Source organism: Periophthalmus magnuspinnatus, chromosome 8, assembly GCF_009829125.3.
Source record: "Periophthalmus magnuspinnatus isolate fPerMag1 chromosome 8, fPerMag1.2.pri, whole genome shotgun sequence".
NCBI classification, from domain to species: domain Eukaryota; kingdom Metazoa; phylum Chordata; class Actinopteri; order Gobiiformes; family Gobiidae; genus Periophthalmus; species Periophthalmus magnuspinnatus.
The window spans coordinates 5,048,522-5,075,629 of NC_047133.1; the positions used below are offsets into that span (position 1 = coordinate 5,048,522).

General features: G+C 40.5%; 3 protein-coding genes across 3 annotated transcripts in view; all 3 read left to right on the forward strand.

The window, feature by feature from the left end:
• atp2a1 (ATPase sarcoplasmic/endoplasmic reticulum Ca2+ transporting 1) overlaps positions 1–27,108 on the forward strand; it is a 147,979-nt gene that overhangs the window by 63,246 nt on the left and 57,625 nt on the right. The gene's annotated exons all lie outside the window — the stretch shown is intronic.
• zgc:112183 (uncharacterized protein LOC550410 homolog) lies at positions 4,838–17,256 on the forward strand. The gene is made up of 9 exons (XM_033971807.2): positions 4,838–5,438; positions 6,405–6,515; positions 10,808–10,849; positions 13,490–13,556; positions 13,709–13,761; positions 14,070–14,135; positions 14,767–14,823; positions 14,889–14,965; positions 16,026–17,256. The coding sequence occupies exons 1-9, from the start codon at positions 5,325–5,327 to the stop codon at positions 16,129–16,131; spliced, it is 693 nt and encodes a 230-aa protein (XP_033827698.1). The 5' UTR covers positions 4,838–5,324; the 3' UTR covers positions 16,132–17,256.
• The window catches only part of LOC117375492 (Na(+)/H(+) exchange regulatory cofactor NHE-RF1), a 32,962-nt gene continuing 25,108 nt past the window's right edge, over positions 19,255–27,108 (forward strand). The window contains exon 1 of the mRNA XM_033971806.2: positions 19,255–20,263. Coding sequence (XP_033827697.1) covers positions 19,499–20,263 — 765 coding nt within the window. The 5' untranslated portion in view covers positions 19,255–19,498. The remainder of the gene's footprint in view (positions 20,264–27,108) is intronic.

A 27,108-nucleotide genomic window follows, 5' to 3' on the forward strand; every position in this document is an offset into this window, starting at 1 on the left:
TGTACCCGTCAAATACTGTGAGGAGGATCTACGCGTTTATGGATCAGTGCTGTGAATATGAGCTCTGCATGTTCGTGTACATTGAGCCAATATCCAGCTGTCACGTTGCATTACACATCACACTGCTGCAGGGGAAAAGGCAAAGAGGGACCGTCTAGGATCACAGAACGAGCCTAAACCAAGGTTAAATAAAGCTCAAGGTTTCACTCAGACGAGACTAAATATAGAAACAAGAAAGACTTAATGAGGCAAAGTGGAATCACGAATTTGTTACCAGGAAGGAGTCGGTGGATGTATTCTTAATTAAGGACTATAAAGACAAGTATTTGGTGAACATGGAAGACGGGGGGGTCATTAAACCTCGTCTTTACTTTTCATTACCTTTTTGTGTCCTCCAGATGTGAGATAAACATGTTCAGCTTTAGCTTTTACGAATATAATTGTAATACTAATTTATTCTTGGTTAAAAATAACATTGCCCTTTTGATTTATGTTATAAATTTGTTTGTAATTTGTTTTGGCTCGCAAGGCAATTATCCAATCAGGAAACAGAATGAACCTTAATGAGTTTGTCATTTGTGTTCCCAGTTTTAGTCGTAAAATCCAATAGGTTTAAACCAGGGGTGTCCAAACTAAGGCCCGGGGACCAAATCAGGCCCTCAGACCAGTTTTTATTGGCCCTCAGACTTGATCATAAGCAGGACTTTTAAGAGCGAATTAAACTATTACTACCACTATATCCTCAAACATCACATTGCGTAGTGATACAGACCTAAAATAAATGTGTTAAAAGCCTTATTAATCCAGCCCTCGATTAAAAAAAAAAAAGTTTGGGCAACTCTTGTTTAAACCTAAAAGTACTCTCTCTCTCTGATCTGAATCCTCACTACTTAAACGATCTTTAATCAGTGCGAGTGGAGCCTCTGCAGTTCAATGAGTGACTTCTGTGATTTGAGCTTTCACATGAGGCCTGTCCATAAACTGAGAGCGAAAAAAAAAACTTGTATGTGTCGCTATCTGCAGGTTAATCCACTGGCAACCTGCGTTTAGTCATGATTATAAGACTTTTAGAGCAGCGGTGTCGAACTCAAATTCACAAAGGGCCAAAATAAAAACTGTGAAGTCGTGGGCCAAACTAAATATTCATTGAAAAATTCAGAAGGGGTGGATGAAATCTGATTGACGCGACAGGCAGCAGATGCTAATGAGCGTCAACAGAAGCGGCGGGGGTCGGCACCAACACATTTGCAAAGCATTCTGGGATTCATAGTATTAGAGGTGCGTACATTATACTGGCGTGGCGGTCGGCGGGACAGCTCTAACACATGTTTGATATGATCTCACGGGCCAAATATAATTATATCGAGGGCCAGATTTGGACCGCGGGCCTGAGTTTGACTTGAGGTATTGACCACAGCTTTGATTTCCCAACTACATTTAAAAATATGTACATTATGTTCAGTGTTTCGTATTATTAAGTACCATTGACAAACCAGTTGTTGTTTTTTTGGGGGTTTTTTTTGTAACTGATCTTGTTGTAATGAGCATTATCTAAAACAAAAAAACACACACAGAGACACATCCAAGAGCTCACAACATCTGCAATGAATCAAAATGTCAAGAGAACACTCCACAATTAACCTCGCTGTATATTCTGTCATCTAGCGCTCTCTTATTATGCAGTGTTATATTGTTGACTTCCCCTCAGCAGAGATAGGGCTCGGCTGACACTGGGTGAAATTCAGTAGTACAAATCTGCACGTATCTCCTCTCACTGCATTTATTACGACGCTTAACGCTCCAATGGGATCACAGACTGAGCTATTGTGCTTAATGATGCCACGGTGATATGATGAAATGAAATGAGCGCGTGTGTGCTACTGACAAACGCACACAAAGACACACTGCTGCACGATAGAAACAAGACGGATTATTTTAGGAAGGTGACATAAGCTGCTAATGTTAATGTGCTTTTATATTATGAGCCTGTGACGCAACGAAATATATGAACCAAAACACAAAGTAGTTGAGCTCAAACGTGCAAAATTGAAAAAGGGATGTAAAAATGCACTGTTTAGCTTCTCTGCTGTTGTCCATTTAGCTGTTTTTGCTTGTAATATTCCTCACTAAGGCATTAAACATGTGTATCTCCATGGAGACGAGCAGGAGACACCACCAAGTTATGCATGCACTTCAATTTTTTTAATTTTTTTTTGGCTAAAGAAACACCTGTGATTGAATAAATGCATGATAGTCACACAAAATAACAATCCAGGCAAACCAAAATCTCCATGGAGACGAGCAGATGGCAGATGCACAAGAAAAGTCACACAGTGCAGCGTTAAGAAAATGAAAGAATAGGTCAGGGATGGATAAAAAACAACAACTTTTTTCTGTTAAACTAGAACATCAAGAAAGTATAACCCAGTGCACGTATTCTGACATTTATGTGGCTTCTTCAAATCTGTTAAAATGTACAAAAGAGACGTAAACACAGTCTTTAATTTGTTATGGATTAAAAAGTGCGGATGTGACGGCACCCCACGGGCACATTTTGATATTCCCCGCGAGTCTTTCTGCAGATATGATCCAGCTACGGCTTCACCTAATGCCTGAAATTAATCCCATGTTTGCTTCTACCTCTCTGCTGTTTTGTTGCCACTGATTTGGAATACATTTGCACCTTTTAAATTACTTTCATCTGCTGCTGAAGGGAAAGCAGCGTACGTAAAGACACGCCTTTCGCTTCAGTATTTTTTGTCAATGTCGATGTGATCAGTTTAAAAGGGGAAATTACGCGTGAGCAGTTTTTGTTAGATGTTCAAATTAATCTGTAAACATTGTGTAATTGCAGCCAAATTGCCTTAACCTTGGAGCATCTATCCACTGTCGTCAACAAAGGATTTTGAGAAAGAATAAGACAGAATTCAGTGTTATTTTGCAATGGATAAACCTGGACATCTGAGGTATTACACAGACAAAATGCTACTACTATTTCCTTTGTGTATCTGGCATTTTCAGTGAAATTGGAAGCGCAAGTCTTAAAAATAACACATTTTATACATTCATTGTTATGGGTTTGTACAAAATCAGATTAAAATGCAGCTAAACATGTTTTGCAGCTCCATTTTAACACATTTTAAGCTGTACTGTCTGTTTTTGCTGCCTGTCACACCACAAAATATGAATGAAATTGTCTGTTACCTTCATCGAGCACTAGAGGGAGACAAATCTCACATTAAAAAAACACTGACACGCCACATTTTAATTGTGAGGTTGAATGAAACCATTTTTGACACGTGTGAATTAATGCGATTAGACAGAGCCCAGGGGGAACAGGAGGTGCGTAATGTGCCTAATAGTGCAGCAGTGTGATGCGCAGGAATCTTACACATGTTTCTAAACAAAATAAGCACCAAATTTAAATATATTCATGAGAGTAGAAAGGTGTGATTTTGATTTTTGTAGTAAGATGTGAAAATGTGACAGTTTGTTTATTCAAGGATTTTGGTTTGAAAACTGGACAGACTACAGGGGTCTTTGTTTTCCTCCCTTGAGCTTCTACCTTTTACAAAACAGAATGGTCAGAGCGCTATTCATTTTAAAGGTTGCAAGAAATTGACAATATACAAGAGCTACGGCGAGATGGCTCTTGTATTAGATGGGACACAGTTAAACGCCTATAAAGGATAAACCGTCCATTTACTAGTGCAGAAAGTCAGGCAACAAAATGGTACGTTTACAATGGTCATTCATCAAATTTTTGTTATTCAGCACAATACGTATGATTTAGAAATGCCTTGGCGAGCTCCTGTGAGGGGTAAAGAGCTCCTGACAGTTCACGAGCTATAGATTGGAGACCCCTAGGCTACAGAGATTGAGGGTTGGGTGCATTCCACTATAAATTAAAAACACAATGGTACTTACAGCCAGGGCCGGTCCTAGCTTTCACAGGGCCTTAAGCTGAATTTGTCTCTGGGGCCCCCTCCTGGTTCAACTGTTGGTGATTCACATTTAACGACATTCTGACTCTGCTCTCATCACTTTGACCAGTTGTTTTTGTGTTTATCTGACCAACATCAGACTGAAAACATCCAGAATGTCACAAAAACTACCACAGTCACTGCAACAGAACACAAACATATAAGGAGGATTCAAGATTTTTTAAATTCTAGACATTTTTTCTTAATTTCTGGTGGATTTTAATGTGTTACATTTGGCGACAGTGGGCTTACATTTACATTATGTCGGGTCCTTGCTCCGGTGTAAACACAGAGCTGCCCTCACCTCTGCCCGACTCAAAAACAAACGTAGCAGCAGCAGATATTTTACTACTATAGAAATAAAACAAATGTAATTGTTTTAGGGGGATATTTAGGCTGCTGTAAACACACAAGCCCCGTGTCGAATAGAGCTTGATATATCTTATTTTCAATATAAATGTACGGGCTCTTGGGGGGGCCCTGCTGACCTCGGGGCCCTCAGCAGCTGCTTTTTCTGCTGATAGTCTGGACCGGCCCTGTTTACAGCCTACTACATTTGAAACTATAGGACAACTTCAACGTGTCCTTAACCACCATGACCTCAGCTGGTGGGAAATGCAGCAGATTTATCCTGTTTCCAGCGCCTGGTTTCCACAGAGAGGTCACAGGTCAAAGGTGACAGGTCCCATGGTGCTTGAGAAAGTGCCACCTGTAGCGGATGAGTCAGCGCGCGCATCTCCATCCAAAACGCGTCTTCTTCTTCTTCTTCTTCTTCTTCTTCTTCTTGTTCGTTTGTTTGTTTGTGGACCCCGTGCCGCGCGTTCACTCCACACTCCCTCCCCCCACGCACGCGCAGACCCTCATAGAAAGCAAGGAGGAAGGACGCACGGCTGCTAGAGGTGTGCGCCTGTCCACGCACACTTCATAATCATCTGCCCACGCGTGGATGGAGGCGCAACCAAAAAAAAAAAAAAAAAAATCCGAAATGTTTCCGCCTGTGTCTGAGTGAATGATCGGCGGAGGAGTGACTGGATGAACACACCAAACGCCGCGCACGGGCTCTTTCACCCTCTTGCTGCTGCTGTTGCTTGTTTGTTTTCAACTTTGCACAGTCTCTTCTTGAGGTTAAGGTGTGATTCGCTCGTGTTTTCTGTGCCAATCCGCGGCTTTTCCTCCTCGTTTCCACCGCGGCGCGAAGTATGCGAGGAGACCGAGCTCTTCTGCTGGAGCTGGTAGTGTCCCCAGGCTGGGATTGACTCACGAAAACACATCAGCGCGCGTTCCTTTTTGGGGGAAATACTGTTTTTGTTTTATATATATTTTTTGGGGAATAGCACTGCGATGTCTACGCGGAAGGCATCGCTCACGGACAAGCAGCAAACCAAAAACGGCACGTCCAAATATGTCCTGGAGAGATGCGCGTCTATTAACGAGCATTATGATATTGCCTTCAAGGTGTGTATGCTCTTTTTGTGTTCCTCATTGACTGAACAGGTGCCCAGACAGTTTCCTGACGTAGAAATCCTCCAGTAGTTGCATTTTAATGATGTTTTACGCACGTTCTTTAAGCAGTGATGTTGTTTCCTGACGCGTTTCTTCTGCTTATATGTGGATTGCCCTGCGCTTTAATGTGTCCACTTGGCGTTACCTTACCCTCAGTGGCGTCCAAATATTTGCTGAGGGCGAGGTACTTGTTGCTTCTCACTTGCTGTCTAATCAAACATTTATAAAAAAGACAGCGAGGCGCACCTGGACAGGGCAGACAGGTGTGATTTAAACACAACAACACATGGGAGGCTCAACTGTACAGTAAATTACAGTATGCAGTGTATGACTCATTCACCTGCATTGATCAGATTGTTATTGCATCTACTGTTTTTCTGTTGTGTTTAGTTCAGGAAGCACCAGTTTTATCCAAGAAAATGAACATAAGATAATAGGATGTTATTTGCTCAAACGATAATCCAGACATTTTAAAGTAAAATAGCAAAATTATATTGGTTTATCATCGTAAAAACTCTAGTGCGAAGTGTGGCTGAATGTAAAGAATTTTGGAAATAATTTTCTGTATCCCAAGTTCTGAAATGACATTTAAAATAACGAAATAATCCATGAAACTGGCTACATTATGTCACGCTGAAAAAGATCAAGGTCTAGGTGAAAATGTGGGTTTGGGAAATGATTTTGGAAGCGATTTTCTCATTCGTGGAAATCAGAATTGTGATATTTTGACACCCGCTGTTCAGAAAAAGCTTGACATTGAGACTATTATCTTAAGTGCTCTTTCTGGACCAGTCAGTGTCATGTGCTGTGGTCGTTTAGAGAAGTGAAAGTCTTGACAAAAAAAAAAAAAACATGTTATGACCAGATTTTGTTGTGAAATTTGTGTCAAGTGCGATGACATCTCCTCCTGTCGTTTAGGTGATGCTGCTGGGAGACTCGGCGGTGGGCAAGACGTGCGTGCTTGTGCGCTTCAAAGATGGCGCCTTCCTGGGGGGCAACTTCATAGCCACCGTTGGAATAGACTTTAGGGTGAGTGGTCTAAATATGTCAAAGTGATAAGTTGTTTTGGATACTTCGTGCTGCATTTTTACGTCGAAATGTGGAGTGCATCCTTTCTGGTGGATTTTCAGATTGTTTTAATTCCGTGCATGGAATGGTTCCTGCGCTCGCTGCTGACAACAGTGGAAGTGGAGATTGTCCTCCAGCCAAAAATGAACCCAGGTGGTTGGTTGTTCCTGCGCTGAATTATTTCCAGGTTTTGCCGGACTTGGATGAGCCCAGACAAATTTATTTTAATTGGACTGAAGCCACGTTTAAGTAGATAATCTTTTAGAGGGGCATATTTGAATGGGATTTTAACACCGGAAAGAGACGTTTACTGTTTTTTAAGTTACAAACTGGACCCGGAAACCAGTTCTCATCATTGTAATATAAGTCAGATCAGGAATCAATGTTTTAGCAAATGGTTTAGTGTGTCAAACAGTTTCAAAGAGGCTTAAAACAGTAGCTGCAAGCATGAATGTTGCTTATTATTAACATGAAAGTCTTTGCTGACATGATCCGAGCAAGTCCTAGTGCCTAGTTTTGACAAAAAGATAGGAGAGGTAGTTTGTCGTTGACGGTAGAACAGATTGATTATGCAGAATTAGTCAAATAAAACAGAACACAACTCCATGTTTTTGATGAACACGCTGTACTGTAACATGGCCAACAGCTCAAGTTAAGCATAGCACAAGAACTAGGGCTGCGAGAACTGATTGCAGTCGAATCGAAGTTTGAATGGATGCAATTAGTAAATCACAAAGACTCAAAATTTAACATAACTTTCTTCAATACATGAAAATATCCTTCTTATTCTGCAGCACTTTGATTAGATCTGTGCAAACGTGTTCAGAAATGTGATTTTTTGGGACTTTTTGGAGATTTTTCTGGACAATGTTTCAAATGTGAACTTTAAACAGACTCTTATCAAAACATAAATCACAAATCTAATCATAAAAGCTTGTCGGAAAAATCGCAATTACACATTTTTTCCCAACTGGTCCAACTCGACATGGGTCCTAACTGGTAGCTTAATGATATTTACAAAGAAACAAGCCAGTCAGTGACATGGACCTAATTAACACCTTACTTCTTGCACTTCATCACGCCGCTAAGTTCGCACCAAATGTACAAACATTCAGCCGAGAGTTCACAGACCACTTGTGCTGCTGGGGCCCGTGGCTGATGACTCCGTGTCCTGGCAGATGGAAAGATAACGCAGAGTTCTATGAGAGGAGCGGGCGGACGGGTGCTACCTACACAACGTCGTAACTGACAGGGAGCGCTGAGCAGATGTCTCCAGTTTTTTTTGGTTTTTTTTACGGGTCCCATGTGAAAAGAGAGACGATTAGGGTGGGAGTGAAGGCTTCCAATGCAAACGACCACTGTTTTTTTTTTTTTCCTCCACCAATTAAGGCCAGACCCTGTGCACTCACACTAATGGCAGAGCAAGAAGGAGGAGGAAATTGCGTTACATTAGCAGGCACGGGTATTGTCGTCTTTAAAACATGGCTGCATAATGGATGTCTGGCTGGAGGAATGATTTAGCATACTCCAGAGAGCAACAGGTGTGGAAGAATTGGATGCTGGTATGTGGCAATGGTCTGGCAGAAGCAGTGATGGAAAAAAAAGCAAGTAGTGTGATCATTTGTGACCTCCACCAAACCAGGCAAGGTTTTTATTTGTTGACAGCCTCTTTTTTACCAATGCTTTTGATTTAGAACGAGCTAGTGCGCTAGTAAAGGTTCACATGTACTGTTTTTTGGTGGGGGGTCTGACACCTGCTGCGTGTCTCAATGGAGATGTTGTTACTTTTCCCGGGATGTTCCGCGGTATGTCATGAAACGTATTTATCCCCACGAAGACAAGCGTGCCAAGCTACAGAGTGTGTATCCAGAGGTAATCCCGCTCACTGTAAGGACGTATGTTTAATGCCGTACTGTGGATCATTCCAGGTCGAGCAATAAAGCATCTCCATGGAGACGAGCGGGTGGCGGACCCCTCGCGAGAAATGAGACTTAGTGCAACGTGAGGACTTGATTTATTGCAGTTTTGAAAGTACCACAAGTTCATTTGATTAGAGAAATGATCTGGTCAACTGCAAACTCTTGATGCTAAATTAAATCAGGTATGAAAGAGAAATTAATTATAACAAAATACTCTGAAATAACTGATTATTTTTGCATTTTTGCTTGTAAATTCCTCTCTGCGATGCATGCTATATTTGAGGTTTTCTGACAATAATTACAACACAATTTGCAGCCCGTGCTCGTAAATTAGTGCCACATTTTCAATCATTAGACCCACATGACCAATTGCATTATTTCAATTTATTTTTAACACATCCAGTGGCCTCGGCATGGCAAGGTTGTCGTCCTCGCTGCGTGGTTGGACAGGGCGGGCTGTAGCAGGTTGTGTGTTGTGGCAGCTTGTAACATGGCCAGTCTATTTTTGGGCATGCTTCCTTGTAGCAGTTACTCAGCATGCAAGCTCCTCTCACGTCATAATTGGGGAGAGGGGAAAAAAAAACAGAAACCCATGGCAACTAATGCAGGGGTTGAACCATGTCCGTTCAGATGCTGGGAATTCTGCAGGTGCTTTACACACGTCACTATTTGCACATTATGGTATCGCTGCAGTGGTTGTGTTTCCTTGTTGTTGGTCATGAGCTAGATTACGGTCCAGGAAGTGCACTTATTAGTCATACTTCCTTTTGCTGCACTCTCTACAGTTAACACTACACTTGATTACAGGGTACTTGTTCAAATTCACCCTGAATGCTGATTATGAAAACTTAAGGTCAAAGCGACAAGTTGGTTCAAAAAGTCAAGTGTTTTATGGAGAAAATGGTGCAAGTGATATTTTATTTTTATCTTTTTTTATTTTGTTATATTTATTTATTTATTTTTTATTTATTTTTATTATTATTTTTTTTATTTTTTTTTATTATTTTTTTTATTTTATTTTTGTTTTTTATTTTATTTTATTTTAATTTGTATTATTTTTATTTTAATGTATTATTTTATTTTTTTATTGTATATTTTTTATTTTATTTTATTCTTTTTATTTTTTTATTGTATTTATTTATTTATTTTATTTTATTTTATGCATATTTAGAACTTCAGCAGGTTCATCTTTAATGCATCTTATGGTTGAATGCACATTGAATAGCTGATTGAATTATTGAATATCTGAATTTCAAATGCGTACACCAACCGAATAAAGTGACTAGTATGTGTGTGTACATGTGCATAGTCGAAAAAATACCATACTGCCAAATATTCATGCAAAAAATATCTGTCAGTATCAGACTTTTTACATTGTGGATACCCTTCAGTCTGATGCCCACTCTATTGGCAACTGAGGAGAGTGAATTTAACTTCACTTTTCTGGTCAGCTATGTCTCCATGGAGATGTTATTGCTTTGCTTGGAATACTCAGCAGTAAAGCATTAAACAGCTGCCTCACATTTATTCAACAGGTGTTTTTATTGCTGGAAAAAACACCTTGAATGACCTGTGTGGCTTCTGTGAGTCGGCTCGTAGATATGATCTGTAACCTGGCGGACAGATATGTTTAATGCCATACTGTGGAACATTTCAAGCAAAGCAATTACAAATCTACGGAGACAAGCAAAGCAAGTGCGACTTTAATGAATTAGGGCAGCATTGCTATTATCAACATTATTCAGATTGTTGTTTTGTAGAATTAGTCTGGAAAACGTAAGAGCTTGAAAAACTTTACATAAAAGTGGATATTTATATTTGTTAGAATGGCAAAACTTAAAAAAAATGTGTGAAAATGTACAAAATACTGCATATTCGGAGTAGATATTATGACATGTTTAAAAGCTAAAGAAAAAGTAAATTTGGACTAATTAGCTCCACATAAGGATCAACTGTTTTTACAATCCTCCTCTCGATTCACCACATTGTGACTATTCTAGGCCACTGTCTCCTGCAGATACAGTAGGGCACCCCCACAAAGCTGCAGGAAACAAACAGGGGGGGGGGCTGTCGTTGGAGTGCCAGTCGCTTTCCCTCGCAGTTGTGTAATTAAGTCTAATCCCAGGACCTTGTTTGTGGTGTGGGTGTCGCAAATGGGCTTTCTCTGCCAGCATTCAGAGCCACTTCAGAGCCGGTCGTCTTGTGTTTTTTTTCCTTGCGCTTCATGCTGAGCGAATGTGCGTTTTCAGTCTGCCGTCACTCCTCTCGGCCCCGCTCTGTCTGTGGCATATGGAGAGCTGTCACTGATTTAGTGCTACTGTTTTATTTTCACAGAATAAAGTGGTGGATGTGGACAATCTCAAAGTCAAACTGCAGGTAAGAGAAAAACAGAGGAGATTTAATTTGAATTTATGTTAGAGACAAAGGTTACAGGTTATTAAAAGTGCTCTGTGGATGTCAAAAGTATCAAAACTCGGATACTAATCAATTCTAAAACAATATCAAAACTTATTTGTATCTGTGTTGATGCCAAAAAAGTCAGACAGAAATGAAACTTTCCTGAATAGATAAACCATGTACATATACTTGGACAACTGAGGGATTACACGGATTGAAGGCTATCTGGGAAATGTTATTATTAAATAGTTATTAAGCCTAAATCACTATTAATTAAGTGTTTGTTCATTATTAAGTGTTTTTTCAAGCTTTATTAAGGCTAAATAGGGTACTTATTATAAAGTGTTACCTGGATGTCAAATCTATCACTTAGTATCGAAATTGAGCTTGAATTTTTCGTATCCTGACAACAGTAGCTCTATGTAACATTTCTGGTGTAAGACCCACCACCTGCTTGTCTCTATGGAGATGTTACGAGTTTACCTGGGATGTTCTACAGTGTGGCATTAAACGAATCTATCTTGCGTTAATAATACAATTTTTTCTAAGCACATTAACCAACCCACCTAAAATCACTTAATAAAGGGTAAACACAATCCTCATTACCTGCTTTTATTGCTGCTAAATTTCTTGAAAAACATAAACTCTTAAACACAGTGGGCTTGCCTCGCCATAGAGCTGACCTGCACCTTAACCTGGTGGCTCGTCTTCATGTAAATAGACAAGATTAATGCTGTATTCTGTTACATTTCAGGCAAAGCAATAACTTTTCCAAGGAGACAAGCACATGGTGAGTCTTCAGCCAGAGAAGTTCACTAGCTTTAATTTATCGTTACTGGTAGAACACAATGTACAGTGGGGCAAAAAAGTATTTAGTCAGACACCAAATGTGCAAATTCTCCCACTGAAAAAGATCAGAGAGGCCTGTAATTTTCATTATAGTTTCACTTCAACTATGAGACAGAATGAGGGGAAAGAATCCAGGAAATCGCACTGTCTGATTTTTAAAGAATTTATTTGCAAATCATGGTGGAAAATAAGTATTTGGTCAATAACAAAAGTTCATCTCAATACTTTGTCATATATCCTTTGTTGGCAATGACGGAGATTAAACGTTTTCTGTAAGTCTCCACATGGTTTTCACACACTGCAGCTGGTAGTTTGGCCCGTTCCTCCTGCAGATCTCCTCTAGAGCAGTGAGGTTTTGAGGCTGTCACTGGGCAACACGGACTTTCAACTCCCTCCAAAGATTTTCTATGGGGTTGAGATCTGGAGACTAAGCCAATCCAGGACCTTGAAATACTTCTTACACAGCCGCTCCTTCATTGCCCGGGTGGTGTGTTTGGGATCTGACTGTTTGAGGTTGTGGACATGCGTCTTTTATACTGATTACGAGTTTAAACAGGTGCCGTTGATACAGGTAAAGAGTGGAGGACAGAGGAAGTTACAGGTCTGTGAGAGCCAGAAATTTTGACCAAACACTTATTTCACAGAGGAATTCACCAATTAATTCATAAAAAATCCTACAATGTGACTTCCTGGATTCTTTTTTTCTCATTCTGGATCATAGTTGAAGTGAACCCATGATGAAAATTACAGGCCTCTCATCTTTTTAAGTGGAGGAACTTGCACAATTGGTGACTAAATACTTTTCCCCCCTCTGTATGAGTAAGCCATGGCACTTTAAGTAGTTTTAAAATGAACTACCAGCATGATGTGATACAATACAAAAAGGAGAAATCATTTTGGAGGCCACTGAGTCAAAACACAAACGCGTTTCTTAAATTCCTAAAGTTTGATATTAATTCCAGTCCAGGGGAGTTATGTTTTTTACCAGAAATAGTTTGCTGCTGTTTTTGCAAAGATAACTTTTTTGGCGTAAAGTTATTGTCTGTTTCCGTCAAAACACCAGTAGTTTAAAAAATTCCCAACAGCAAAAAACATCACCTCGCTCAAAACATGTGGCAACTAAACCTTAAAACCTTTGTCGTGGCAATGGAACAAACTGTAGCACATTTTACCTGAGAAACCCTTACGTAACATTAAAGATTATTAAGAAGATTATTGCTTTGCCTTGACGTTCCACAGTAAGTTATTAAACTAATACATCTTGCACTTATTTAATTACTTTCTTACTGTAAGTGGAGTCGTGTTTCCGCAGATCCGGCCTGTAACTTGTTCTATAGCGTCGTGTGCTCATCTCACTGTAAAGAGATAAGTTTAATGTCACGCTATGGAACATTTAAGACCAAAGGATAATACTCTGCATGTAGATGGACGAGCAAGTTGCAGAAAAGTTACACATTTCATTTTTTCCTTTATTTATTCTGGAGTTAATATTTTACTGTGGATTTGAAGGCTGTAAAAGGCCTGTGCAGGGCTATGTGTCAGCCTGACGTTAACCTAATGTAAACATGTCTATCATCACATACAGCTCAGTGGGAGGTGCTATAATTAGACCCACTGCCATCGTTCTTGTAAAACCACAGCTTCTTTTACACAGGCTTAAACGCAAACCCCTAATAGCATCACGCTGTATAATATATATTGGCATTTCTCTTCTTTTTGGATGCCAGTTTTGCATTTGTAACACGTTTTATATAATCATTTTGTTTTTAGATCTGGGATACAGCTGGTCAGGAGAGGTTCCGCAGTGTAACGCACGCCTACTACAGAGATGCCCAAGGTAATCTTAGCTGTTTTTTTTATACCTCAATTCCTGTTTTGGGCGGAAGTTGTGGGGAGTTTGGTACCCACGTCGATTGCAGGAGTGGGGATTAGTTATGTAAACTATAACACATGCAGCAGTAACTAATCATGCTTCTGCTTTGTTGACAGCCTTACTCCTGCTTTATGATATCACCAACAAGCCATCGTTTGACAACATCAGGGTAAATGCTCCTCTGCCTTCTGTAGACACTGTTATCTAAAACATTTATCAGGAGAATGAAATGAACATGCTTGTTTGGACTGAAACCTGCATCAGTACTGGAGGCTTAAATCTGCTTTCCAGTGATGTCTACGTCATTGTTTTTCCGTTGTTTGTCAACCATTTTTCAGTTTGATCGATGAAAATCTATAAACCAGTTGGAAAGCGACAGTGACTTGATTGTGTTGTGAATGATGGAGGAAGAGTGAAATTGCCCAGTGTTTATAGACTTACTCCTCTTTCTTCTTTCTCTTTTCTACTTTTTTAAAGGCTTGGCTGACTGAGATACACGATTATGCCCAGAAGGATGTGGTCATCATGTTGCTCGGCAACAAGGTGAGCAAAGCTTCCTCTTTCTTTCTTCTTCTACTGTGTGTGTACCATTACGTAAAAATATCAGGAGGATAAGGAGTCTCTTAAAAATGCTCTTATCACACTTGGGCAGACATGAAAATGCACGAGAAACCAGGAAGTGCTCCACTGAGCTGCACACGGAGCTGTAGGATTTACTCGCCTGTTTATAGTCACATTTGTGTGTCTCCACTGCTTTTGTGTGCACAGTCCTTTGTAAAACAATCCCAGCAGTAAAAATAATTACAGTCTATTTATACACTGCATTCTAAATTAGGTTATGCACCACTGCTTTTATGTGTCTCTATAACAAAGTTAACCAATCAGCCAATGACAGGAAGCCCACTAACATGGCTCCATTAGTTTGTCATCATGCCTCTGTTGCCTGATAAGCTTCCAGCAGTGTGAGCGGGTAGGTCACAGCGCGCCCTCTGGTGGTGGGCATGGGTACATCCTCTCCTTGGGCCACACAACTGTTGGGGGAGAGGACCAGAGGAATGTTTAGCAGCATCAGCATTAATCTGACACAGCCATGCATGACAATAGCTAATGGCACAGTGATGACCTGTGACCTACTGCAGTGACCTATATGTTCTGTACATGTGCTGCGTTCCAGTCGGACTTGGCGGCAGAGAGAGTGGTAAAGACAGAAGAGGGGGAGAAGCTGGCAAAGGTACATGGCTCGTCTTTGTGATAAAACGCCTACGTGTGCATTTCTCTAATTATTTTCACTTTCAGGAATATGGAGTACCATTTATGGAGACCAGTGCCAAGACTGGAGTCAACGTGGAGCTTGCGTTCCACGCCATAGCGAGGTGTGTTTTTGTCCTTCAGTAAAGAAAAGACTATTTTGAAATCAGGAAAAACACAACTTTTACATGTGCGTCCTTGTTGTCCTTGTCCTTGTTACATAGAGGATAGTAAATAACAAAGAATGCAAACACATTCAGTTACACTATACTACAAATACATACTTGAGTTCTATAAAAATGCTATAATAAAACATTCAAAGACCATTATAAGTGACTCCTGGAATGAGGAAAAACTAATTTCCAATGAATGTCTCTAAAATATCTTTGCTTTTGTTTGCAGTCAGGGCACATAACAATAGGTTCTTTTTAAATCTCTGTATTGGACTGCGTCTCCATTAATGTGTCATTATTGGAGATATTCAGCTGCAGCTCCACTGTGTCTGACATTGACGTGTGAAGCTCTGCTGGATCTCAAATCGACTTTTAGTCAATTCTTTCTTTGTTGCTTTTTGTGAGACAATCATTAAAAATGTCAACAGAATAAAAAGTATAGACAAAAATGACAATATGACTATGTAGACGTAGAATGGGGAAAGGATCCAAAACATGCACAAGATTTAAAGATGGGTCCCAGCGCTGCTCTGTTGTCACCCACTGCTCCTGAGAGGACGCCCCAGCACTGAAGGACGGGTCAGATGCACAGGACAAATTTCCTTATGAGAGTACAAAAGTGTAACCAGGACTCAGTATTACAACAGCAACAACAAACATGACTGAAAACTCAAAAAGGTCTATTTTACGCAGTCACTTTAAACACATTTTTTATTAAAGCCACATGCCTAATTGATAAAAGTCTGCACTTGTCTGTCAGATGGAGAGCCATATTTCTTGCATTATTTAATACATTTGGTTGCCTTAATAATGCATGATAATAGTTAGTTATATGTATCTGTTAGTGCATCTAGCCACAGGTCTCTTTCTCTGGACTTTCTGTACATGTTTCTTCAGTACACTCTTTTTATATCTCTTCCTCTCATTGAGTTGCTGGCCCTGTCTGCGCTCTCCAGCCCACACATCCTCCACCTCCTCCTCCTTGGTTCTAACTTCCTGTTTTTTCTGTCAGGGAGCTGAAGCACCGAGCCATGCAGCAGCCCAACGATCCCAAGTTCCACATTCACGATTATATCGAGTCCCAAAAGCAGAAGAGCGGCTGCTGTGTGTTGGTTTAACCCCCGTGCTGACACAAAAACAACATGGACACACAGATATATACATTAGCGGAGGAAGGGAGTGCGACAAGCCAATCCCAGCCCTGAATCACACAGCGCACCTTCTCCTCAGAGGAAGTCCGGGCTGGGCTGTCAAACCCTAATCTGAAATGTGAATTTAATTTGACGTTTTGTTGTGAGCTGGGCTTGGCATTAACTTTTTCCTCACTGTGTTTTTTAAAGTTCCCATAGTACGCTTTATGAACATATTTTGGATGCCTTAGGACAAGTATTTCACCTGTGTACCTTGAAGTAATCTATATGTACAAATAACAAAATTATTTCAGGCTTTTTGAAAACAGTTGAGATATTTTACAGGCAGTGGGAGTGAAGCAGTAGCAGTTTAAATAAGACTAAAAGCCATAGGTGCTAGCAGCTCTCAAATAGTTTTTTTAGTAAGAGATGTTTTGAGGCGAAGGATATTATTGAGAGATCATCAGTCTGGTGATGATGAATGAAGGAGCACTTTAGTTTTACTCAATGCTTGAACAAACCAAAATAAAAAGAAAGAAAATCTATTGCAATGATTAATTTGACATTCGCCGCAATGGCATTTATTGACACCGCAGCGGTCGGACACAGCGGCTCGTTGAAATGAATGTTTTTTCGAGTTCAAAAGTAAATTTGGCTGCTCAGTTCATGTTAATGTCAAGCCCTGGTTGTGAGAAAACTTTGTGGTCTTTTGTGGTGACAGATGTGATACGCTGCATCTCGATTCTTAATGATCTGATTTCTCTGTTAAATGCCCCACCCACCAAACAGAGAGGCCCGACTTTAGGTAGTGACATCTCTCTTTTTTGGGCTGGTGTAACTTACAAACTGAGATGCGCCTGAGCCTAAAGCTACAAAACAAATGCTGAACCCCATTTGCAGCTTAACAATCAATATGGCTGCCTCAGTGGGTGGGGCTTTTTACTCTGCAGTGTGTTTTTCATCCCATGTTTACCAGGCTGTGAACTCAGTCCCTTTGGCCTTACAGTCCTCATCTTAACCATTCTTCAGTCAGATTGTAGCTTGGAAACAGTCTCATTAGTTCATGTGTGTACTGTGGTTAGGTAGAATAAAGCCAATGTTTGGAGGGCACTCATCCTGTGTGTGTCTCTATGTATTTAATTCAGGAAACGTGCATATTTGTAACGTCGTACATGTATGTTTGGGCGCATTAAAGGTTCAAAAAGGCCAGTATATCACGGACAAGTTTGTGTCTTGTTGAATAATCGGTGGAAGAATATATGGACTAATACTAATTTAGGTTAAACAAGCGGCCTGGGATGGATTTATACGAAAAAAAGGAGGAAAAAGAGAAAAAAAATGATAGTTACATCAACAATATTTCACAGCGTCCTCTAGATGGAGATGTATTGACTTTCTTTAGGTGAATAAATGTGTTCTTTGTCAGCATTACAAGAGAATACTTTCAATGTTTTTTGTGAAGACTGTTCTTTGTATAAACTTTTTGTGCAGAAAGCCATGGATATGTTATTTTGTTAGGCAAGATTCTATCCTATGTATCGAGTTTGTTGCTTCACCCACTCATCCAGGACGTTGTCTTAACTCGGTACGTGTCTCATTTGTTCGTCCTGGGTCATCCCGGTGATCACAAAGTGCCATAGAAAAGTACTTTGTAATCATATTTTCTTTGTATATTTATCTCGATGTATACATTGTATTTTTTTGTAATATATGTTGTGGTTTTATTGGTCGTGTGCTTGTTGTGTTGTTTGGGAATGTCTTTAGATGAGCGGACCACTGTGGGGCAGCACTGTACAGTTTTTACACCATAACTTTTACTTTTCACCAGCTTTTCTCACTGTTTTCACTGCATATCCGCTTTAGCATCAACTGTGTTCATGTCAGACTGAAATATCTAAACATATCTTAGTATTAGAGGATTGCTTTGCCTTTTAGTTTAGTTTTTTACACCATTGTCAACATGTCTTATTTGGCTGAGGGTGACTAGGAAGGAAACTTTGGTTAGGTACTTTGAGAATTTGAGGCTCCTGGATACAAGTCAGCTCTGGGGACAGATTCCAGGATGTGGTGACACCAAACATCTGATGATATTCTGATTTCTGGAGTTATTGGACTATTGAAATGACGTGGAAACAGTTTCATTTGAAGGGAGCAGTTTGAATTCTGCTTGTTTGCACATTCGGAAATAATGCAAAACGGGGCAAACTAATGTACTGAGACTAAAATGAAAGGGATATTGTTAAAGATTGAAGGATCACTCTTAAAGGTCATATATTACACAAACCTGATGCTGTTAACTCATCAAAAACGTCGCTGAAGTCATGTTTTGTTTCATTCACACATGTATAATTGCATAATCCTGCATTATTCGTCTATCTACATCTCCAAACCTCAAAATACTCTGTTCCGCCTTGTAATGAAGCGGTAGTTTTCAAGTTGGCACGTACCTTTTAACTTTAGTTCAGCAGAGATTGGACATATGGAGTTTGAAAACACAGTGGAGCACTTCCTGTATCACCACATGACGTCACAAGGTGGAACAGAGTGTTTTCAGAGAGGAAAAACTCAGCTTAAATATGCAGTTTATGTGTTAAACATGTGTGAATGAAACAAAACACAACTCCAGGTCTGTTTTTGATGAGCAAACATAACATATATCAGAAAATAACAATGTAGACCAGTTAAATGTAAGTTTTTATATAAACTTTACATACAAAGTTACTAAGAAAAACATGTGCCATTTTAAGTTGGTGACAAGGCCCATTACTTTCATATTTACACAGCATTTTAGTAGTCAGTGTAGCAAAACTTCTATACAGTTGCTTCTCCAGATTTGGTCTAAAATGCCAAATAACATCTTGACTTGGGGAGTTTACAGTACATAGTCTAAGATAAATAACAATTTGGATAAGTCTAGATGATTAACAGTGTATCCATAGGTCAAGGAAGGTTTAACAAAACAAATCATTAACAGATACTCATAGTACAGCGCGTATGTTGTTCCTGGACAGCGTTTTTGTTTGTCACTACTTTGCATCAGAAAAGTGCGCGCTGGGCCGGGCCGTGGTCGCGCCTCCCTCTTCCTGAGTGCGCTCTGTCTTTACTTGTGTCGCGAGTTTGCACTGCTCCTGCTGCTCTCTGTCTTCGCCACGGGTCACTGTTATCCGCATCACCAACACTTTAGCCTCTCCAAATCACATAAAAGCGAGATTAGAGCCGCGTTAGTGACCGAGCGAGAAGGCGGGGATTGTTTCCGAGGTTTCCCACACACAGTTTTTACGCACGCTCCTCCTCGCGAGCAGCATCTTTCCAGTGTTCCAGAGCGTGCGCAACAGGTCGGACCGCCTGTTCAACCATGCCGAGCAAAAGCCAGTACTTGCGACCGAGGCTGTGCACGTTGGAGAAGGGCGATAACGGCTACGGATTCCACCTACACGGGGAGAAGGGGAAGACGGGCCAGTTCATCCGCTTGGTGGAGCCCGACAGCCCCGCGGAGAGCTCCGGGCTGCGCGCTGGAGACCGACTCGTCTTTGTAAACGGCGAGGACGTGGAGAGCGAGAGCCACCAGCAAGTCGTGTCCCGGATACGCGCCACGGCGGGACTCCTGGAGCTGATCGTGGTCGACCCGGAGACGGAACAGTTGCTTAAGAGACACAATCTGAAGTGTCAGAAAGAGTATGTCACCGAGGGGGTCCCCGTGGAGGAGGAAGAAGAAGAGGAGGGAGGAGGAGAAGAACAAGAAGAACAAGAAGAAGAAGTGGAGGTAGAGGAGCAGCAGCAGCAGGTGGAAGAGGGAGAGTCTATGGAAGCGCAGGACGTGGATGGGATGGAGAATGGAGAGGACAGGCGCTGCGTAAAAGAGGATGAAGAAGTAGTAACCGAGGTGGCAGAGGAGAGACAAGAGGAGACACACGTGGAGACAAATGAGGAGACACACGTGGAGACAAACGAGGAGACACACGAGGAGACACACGAGGAGACAAACGAGGAGACACACGAGGAGGACGCGCAACGAGACGCGACCCCAAGACAATCCACGCCGGTCCCGGAGAGCAACGGAGACATCCACAATCACGTGGAGAAGAAGCTCAGTGTCCACTCGGATGACGACTGCGTAAAGGTGCGTGGAAATCTGCATAGAAATTACGTGTTTGGGTCACAATAGTGCGCCCTGTTTTTGGTTGTGAGAAGTTTGCAGAGAGATAACTTAACTAAACACATTACATCACCACAGGGAGATTCAGTGAAGGGACAAGCAGGACCTGATTTAAAGGCTGTTACTTTATACAGTTCACTAAAGGTGCCTATAAGGAACAAAAACTGTCAAATAGTGTCATGTTAGTGCTATATTGAATAAACTATCAGCCTACAGCAAACTAAAATCAGTAAAATTACGCAATAGTCTCATCTTTTACTGACTACCTCATTGATTGCTGCAAAAATAGCAAAGATAAGTTAATCTAATGATGTAATCCAAGCAAGCAGCCTCTATTCTAAGTGTTAATAGTATGTAATTCATGCTTCTACAAAGGCAGTGCTCAGAATGATTCACACGAGTAACACATTAACTGTCAACAAATACCACAAAGGTTAAGTTGATTTTGTTGTGCAAGGTTGAAAACAAGCATTTTCTTGATAACTACCTAACCTACCCTAACCTGAGTGGTACGCCCATCGTGTTACGCAGTCACTTTTCATAGGTGAGCTTTTAACTTTCATTCTTTGAGTGGTGTGTAGATGTATTATGTATTATGGTCATGCACACTTGGCCCACGTGTTGCGGTGCAGAGCAGCTGTGGGCATAGGGTCATCTGTCGGGGTATTTGGTGTGGGTGAGAGGACAAACACTCCGCTTCAGCTTTGGGACACAGTGTGGAGGCCATTAGACGGGAGCATAATATACATCCTAATATCTCGGTTTCCATCTGAATAACTTACGGAGAGAATAGCAAAGGGTCAGATACTAATCGAAATTAAAACTGCTGTTGAATTTTGTCATTTCTCATCAAAGAAAAAGGTACATTTTAGAATTATCTTGAGCTTTTCAGAACTAATATAAGACAAAATCATAGCATAAAGAAAGCTACATTGTATTAAACCAGCTTTTTTTTTTAATCGTGGTATTGAAATTGATACCGAGCCTATTCCTTCGTACTAAAATCGAGTTTGACATGTTATATATCGTGACAACACTAGACAAACTCACAGAGCCATTAAACTATTAGCACAAATGCATTGGATTTATATATATATATTGTGTTTTTTGTGCACTCAAAGATGCTTTACTTCTGTGTGGACAACGTTTGGTAAATTTGCACCAAGCACTGACCAATCCCTGTAAATTTTATTCAACAAAGCTTGCAAATTTCACATTTTCCCCCATATCTTGCTGTGCAGTGCGTGTCTAGTGGGTGCACAGACACAAAACAACATATAGCTGCAAAACCACTACAGGAAATAACTTGGCGTCTTCTTTAAAACAAATCAGGCAGAATGACTGTGTGATGCTTGTTGTTACGGGCTTAGTTTTGTTCCGCTGTGGCCCCTTGTGGCTTGATTTTCTGGTTCTCTGCTCAGACTATTTATTCATTAAAAGCCACTTGAGGATGAGGAGGAGAAGAAGAGTGTTCCTCCAGGATCAGCAGCTGTGTCCTGGCTGCATCTTTCACTGATGTTTACCCCTAAGGCTGCTTTATCTGCGCTCTGGGTAGAGGATGGATACAGATGTCGGCCTCTCCAGTCAACACCACTGACTCACTCAAGCAGCGCAGTCAGATTTAGGCAAGGTGCGTGACATGTCTTGCTCAAGGGCACGTTGGCAGCCTGTGTTTACTATGTGCACAAGGCAGACCTGGGCTAAGACAATCACTGTAACCTCTAACTACCTGTAGAAATATTCCAAATCAGTGGTTTTGTTTACATGCACCTAAAAAAATCTGATCATTATCTGATTTCTGGAGTTAGCGGACAGTTATAGTTGCGTCTGATGCGAGTAATCTGATTTATTTTAACGGCAAATATGCAAAAGAGGGCACACTAATAAGGAAAAGACAAAGCTGAAAGAATATGTTAAAGATTGGAATAATTATTTTAAAATTCATAGTACAATGTGATGTTAAGGAGGAACAAATCACAAAAAATAAAAGGCAGAAATATCTAAGTGTATATTACAGTAAAATCAGGTTTTGTTTTAACCAAAGACTACAGATTTTGCTCTCCTTTAGTCATTTCAGTGCTCCTATTTAAGTATCATGGGTCTTATTTAATGTAGGCATCACATGAAAGGACTGTAATGCCTTGGTGGGGGTCTGCATTTTGACTATAAGTGCATAATAACGGTAAAAACTTGAGTCGTTTTCCTTACATACTTGTCCATAAACATCCACGTCTATTCTTATGTATATTTCCTTGACTCGGTTACTTCTGACGCCTACATCTGTGACGTCTGAACCCCGGTCTGTAAAGCCACACAAAGAGGGTCCGAAGAGAGACGCCCCCCCTTCAGAAAACTGAGCAACACTCAACACTGGGGTTGCCATGGTTACGGGCTGATGTACGCTCCCTGTATGTGTGAGGTGGGCGAAAGTGAGACAAGTGCAGGGGAGGTGTGAACAAGAATAATTGACCAAGATTAAAGAAACAGAAAAGTGGAGCTCCTGCCGTCGTGGTGGAAAAGAACACAAACACAGAGGCCGGTCCAAAGGTCACCCCGTGTTTACCTGCCAGTAAAATTTTCACTCCTCCATTGTGGTGGACTGTGAAGTAACTGCACGCTCTTTCAACTATTTATCAGCTTCAACATATGCATGAGTTAATTTTGATCCACGTGATAAACAACCATCGCATGTTCTAGTGCACACATGTCAAACTCAAGGCCCGTGGGCCAAATGTGGCCCTCCACATCATTTTATGCGGCCCTCGACAGGGTAAATTAAAAGGTATGATGATGGTCTTAAAATGTCATTTTATCAGTAGATACGCAATTACACAGCCACATTTTTATATCTTTGCAAACGCTTATGTAATATTTGTAACATGAATAAGTAATAAATACAAAAACAGTTAATTAACAAGTTTAAAAAGTAGTTACATTTATTTTACTTCTGGCCCTTTGACGGCTGCCATTTTGCTGATGTGGCCCTTGGTGAAAATGTGTTTGACGCCCGTGTTCTACTGGATGGAAGTTACAATATAAATTTACACATTTTATTATCATATATGAAGTAAATTATTATCAACTCATAAGTATTCATTACATTTTATCATTTTTAAGTATTTTTGTGTTGGTTTGTGAGCATGTAAACGTAGTCTTACCCAATACAGCGACACTGCCCATAGTGGTGCTCAACCCACTAACTTTTGGGTTACAGCAACAATATGCTATTATATTATTGCTAATTCTGGAAGTATTATCAAAAATACAGTATGATAATTGTCACAGTATTAGGAGTAAAAGTTGATAGTGCCAGGCTGCTCATTAGCGACTTGTGTAGTAATCAATGGATATTTGGAAGATACGCACATCAAGTACAAATTTAGAATAGCTCTTTCAATCTTTTTTCTATTTTTGTCTTTGCAACAATAGATTTGCATAATTTTCCTGGTCAAAATCCGTGAACAATAAGAAAGAAATCAGATTACTCTCATCAGATGGAACTGTTTACATGATTTCAGTAATCTCATAACTCTAGTACTCCGATAATAATGATTTTGTTGTGCACGTAAACACAGCCAATGTTGACTATTACTGCTGATGTACTTGTAATAGTTGTAGTACTGACATAAGTGTTAATATTTATCCTCCTGAGCCGTACAGTTTTTACAAGATGTTTATTTTACATCTGCAGATTTTCCTCAATGTGAACGATTGTGTTTGTGCAGCATTTGAGCACTTGAGTTTAAAAGCATATCTTTGATTAAATCCCATTCGGAGGCGACGTGGGGAGACTTTCGGGAGGTTGTCTTCGTGTCGCCTCCAGCTGCTTACATAAGCCCGTCTTTAAGCGGTAATTACAGAGAGGAAGAGCGCCGGTGTCAGATGAAGTGGAGTGCAGCGAAATGAGATGCGTGGGTAAATGTTTTTCCGAGGCGCACATGTGTGAGAGTGGGGATGTTTCGGTATTACCTAGAGAGAGCAGAACGACTAAAGAACTCTCCAGTGTGATGAAAGGCATGAGATGGGCACTTATGAAGCCTAATCACAGCTTTTACTCTCTGCATTCAAATTAGCCCATCACTGCTCTTAATATGGAAAGTGCGGTTTCTTTAATTACAGGTTTGTGCACATGTTGCAAATTTAACTGTTAACACATTTTCTCTGAGGATCCACAGGTTAAATTATCGACGCTGTAACGCACAACCAGTAAAAATGTGGTTTCTTGTGTTGACTTGTTTGTTTAAAGAAGACATTGTTCTTTTATCTGCTGTATAGTTATAATACATGGGTCTGTGGATCATTAGGTTATAATTTGGACATTTTACATCACAACATTACTCTAAAAGTGCTGAACGATGCTGTCAACTCCTCTTTTGGATAGCTAGAGTTCATGCTAGCAAGCTGCAGATTTCACTTGCCAAAATGGCTCCGCAACGCTGCCAAAGACCTGCATGTATCACCGATTACGAAAATAAAATTGGAGAACAAAGTATGAGAAGAGCAGTGGGTGTGTGCTGGTGAAAACAGGGGTAGATTAGAGCAATGGCATCTTGAATACACGAGAATTAAGATTAAAGGTTACACATGCATACCAAAACCCAAAGTTATCTGTCAACTGGACAAAAAGTTGTAGTTTGTATACAACTTTTTGTCCAGCTGACAGATTCAACTTGGGCTTTTACTGTGGATCAGACCCAGACCTGGACGACAGAGGGATAAAACAAACATTACACATGCATGAATCACTCTAAATACAACTTTGAGCGGGTAAACGAGAAGGGGAAGTAATGAAAACATGGTTAAAAAGTCGATTCTTGCACGATATATCTCCTTTATTTCAGAATTCATGATGAGTATGTTCACAAAGCTGCAAAATAAACAGTACAGACAGAGCCACAGTGTAAAACTTGGAGCGCAGATAGAAAAGGTAAAGTTTAGAACTGCAGCGGGTCTTTAAAAGGCTGATATTACGCTGTTCTCTTATCAAAAATATACCCGGAGTTGTGTTTTGTTTCATTCACACTTGTCTAACACACAATCCTGCATATTTAGACTGTGTTACTGAAAAACTAAAGTAATAATAAAGGATTACTCAAACGTGTATGAGTAAAACAATAAACTCCAGGTATGTTTTTGAGGAGATATTAATGTTATAACTTCGCTTACAGCCCAGTGATTAATTTTGTGTTATATAGAACCTTTAAAAGATGATGCATGTCGACAAATTTTGACATAAATGCAATCAAGAACAAGAGTTTAGCTATAGATTACAAAGAATTTCAAACTAGTCAACCCTGGCCAATTCCTCATCTGTTTTTTCCACAAAACAACCCAGAAAAAGCTCGTCGCCTACAGTGTAAAATCTCCAGCCTGACTAAAATCACATGACCTTTTGCAACAGTAACACACTTCTGACCCAGATCTGCATTGGATAAAATTCTTCCAACTCAAGGCCTGATAGCATCACATCGCCTTCTTCAAACTGCATCTTTATCTCTATAGATTAGTTAGCTCCCGATATACACACAGATAGGCCATCTCCAGTCACCAACGGCCACTTCTAAGCTCTGTTCTTGTTAGGATGGTCGTGTGGAACGCTCACGGACTCCCACCGCTGTCCGCTGCGGTCTTAGCCGACACTCGGACCCCAGGATGCTAGAGCCGGTTTCCTCTCATTGTTCTAGACCACGGATTCCTCCACCTCTTTGTCTCTTTGTGCTTCCCGATCAGGAACAGAAGAGGGAACTCAAAATAGTGCTGCAAATGATAAGGCAAATTAGACTAACATGGAAGAAGATACACGGACAGTACTGCATGTCTCAGTTATGCAAAAGTTTTAAAACAGTGGCCATTTTTTACTTTTTGCACTCCCTGTGTTATTATATTTTTGTTAGATCGTGCAAGATGCGTGCTTACATAATACTGTTTTGACAAAATTGTGTTTTCACTATAAATAATCTCCCTGTTACGCTGATTTTAGCCGACATCCATCCAGTTTTGAGGAGTGTTAGCTACCGTTTCACTTCTTCTACTTGAGTAATATTGTGAATACGGAAGTCAAAAGTATTTAAAATTTGATAATAATCTATGCTTAAAGTCGGATCAAACGTAGATACTCATTTGTGCAGGTATCGATACTAAAAAGTTGCATTCACAGGACAGAAATGAGCTTTTAATGAATTGCTTTAGAATGACGCCCATGGAAAAAACAAAGTGCTATGATTCAATGTTGAAAATCACATTCTATAGTCTAAAGAAAGTGTTTTTAATTATCATTGTTGTATTGGAATCAGTACTGAGTTGAATTAAATGAACACACTGCAGTTCTCTTATTAGTACATATTGTTATCTGTACAGTAACGTCATCTGGAGTTTGTATTTGTATGACTCTCCTGCTAACTCCGGGCACGTTATGTCGCAAAAGTTGCAATCGGATGGTTTCACACAGCGCTGGTTACATGACGGGCCAATTGTGTGTTGAAAGGGAGACTATGAGCCATGTTTAAACAGTATACGTGCGTGGACCAGATCAGATGCATTGTGAATTCTCTCTTTTAAAGCTCTTTTGTCCACTGTATTTATCTAATGCACTGCCTCATAATGCAGCGGTCAGAGCGCTCCACTCCCCTCCAACCTGCCGCTTGACATTTAGTCCACTTGTTACATGGGTTTGCTGTGTGGGTGCCGCTATCTAGAATGAGTATGAGAAATTGAGGGAGGCTCCCCTGGCTTTTCCTTGCCCTTTGTGGACTGTTGGACTTTGTGTGTTTTAAGGGAAATGCCCCGCGTGACAAGACGGGGTGGAGGGG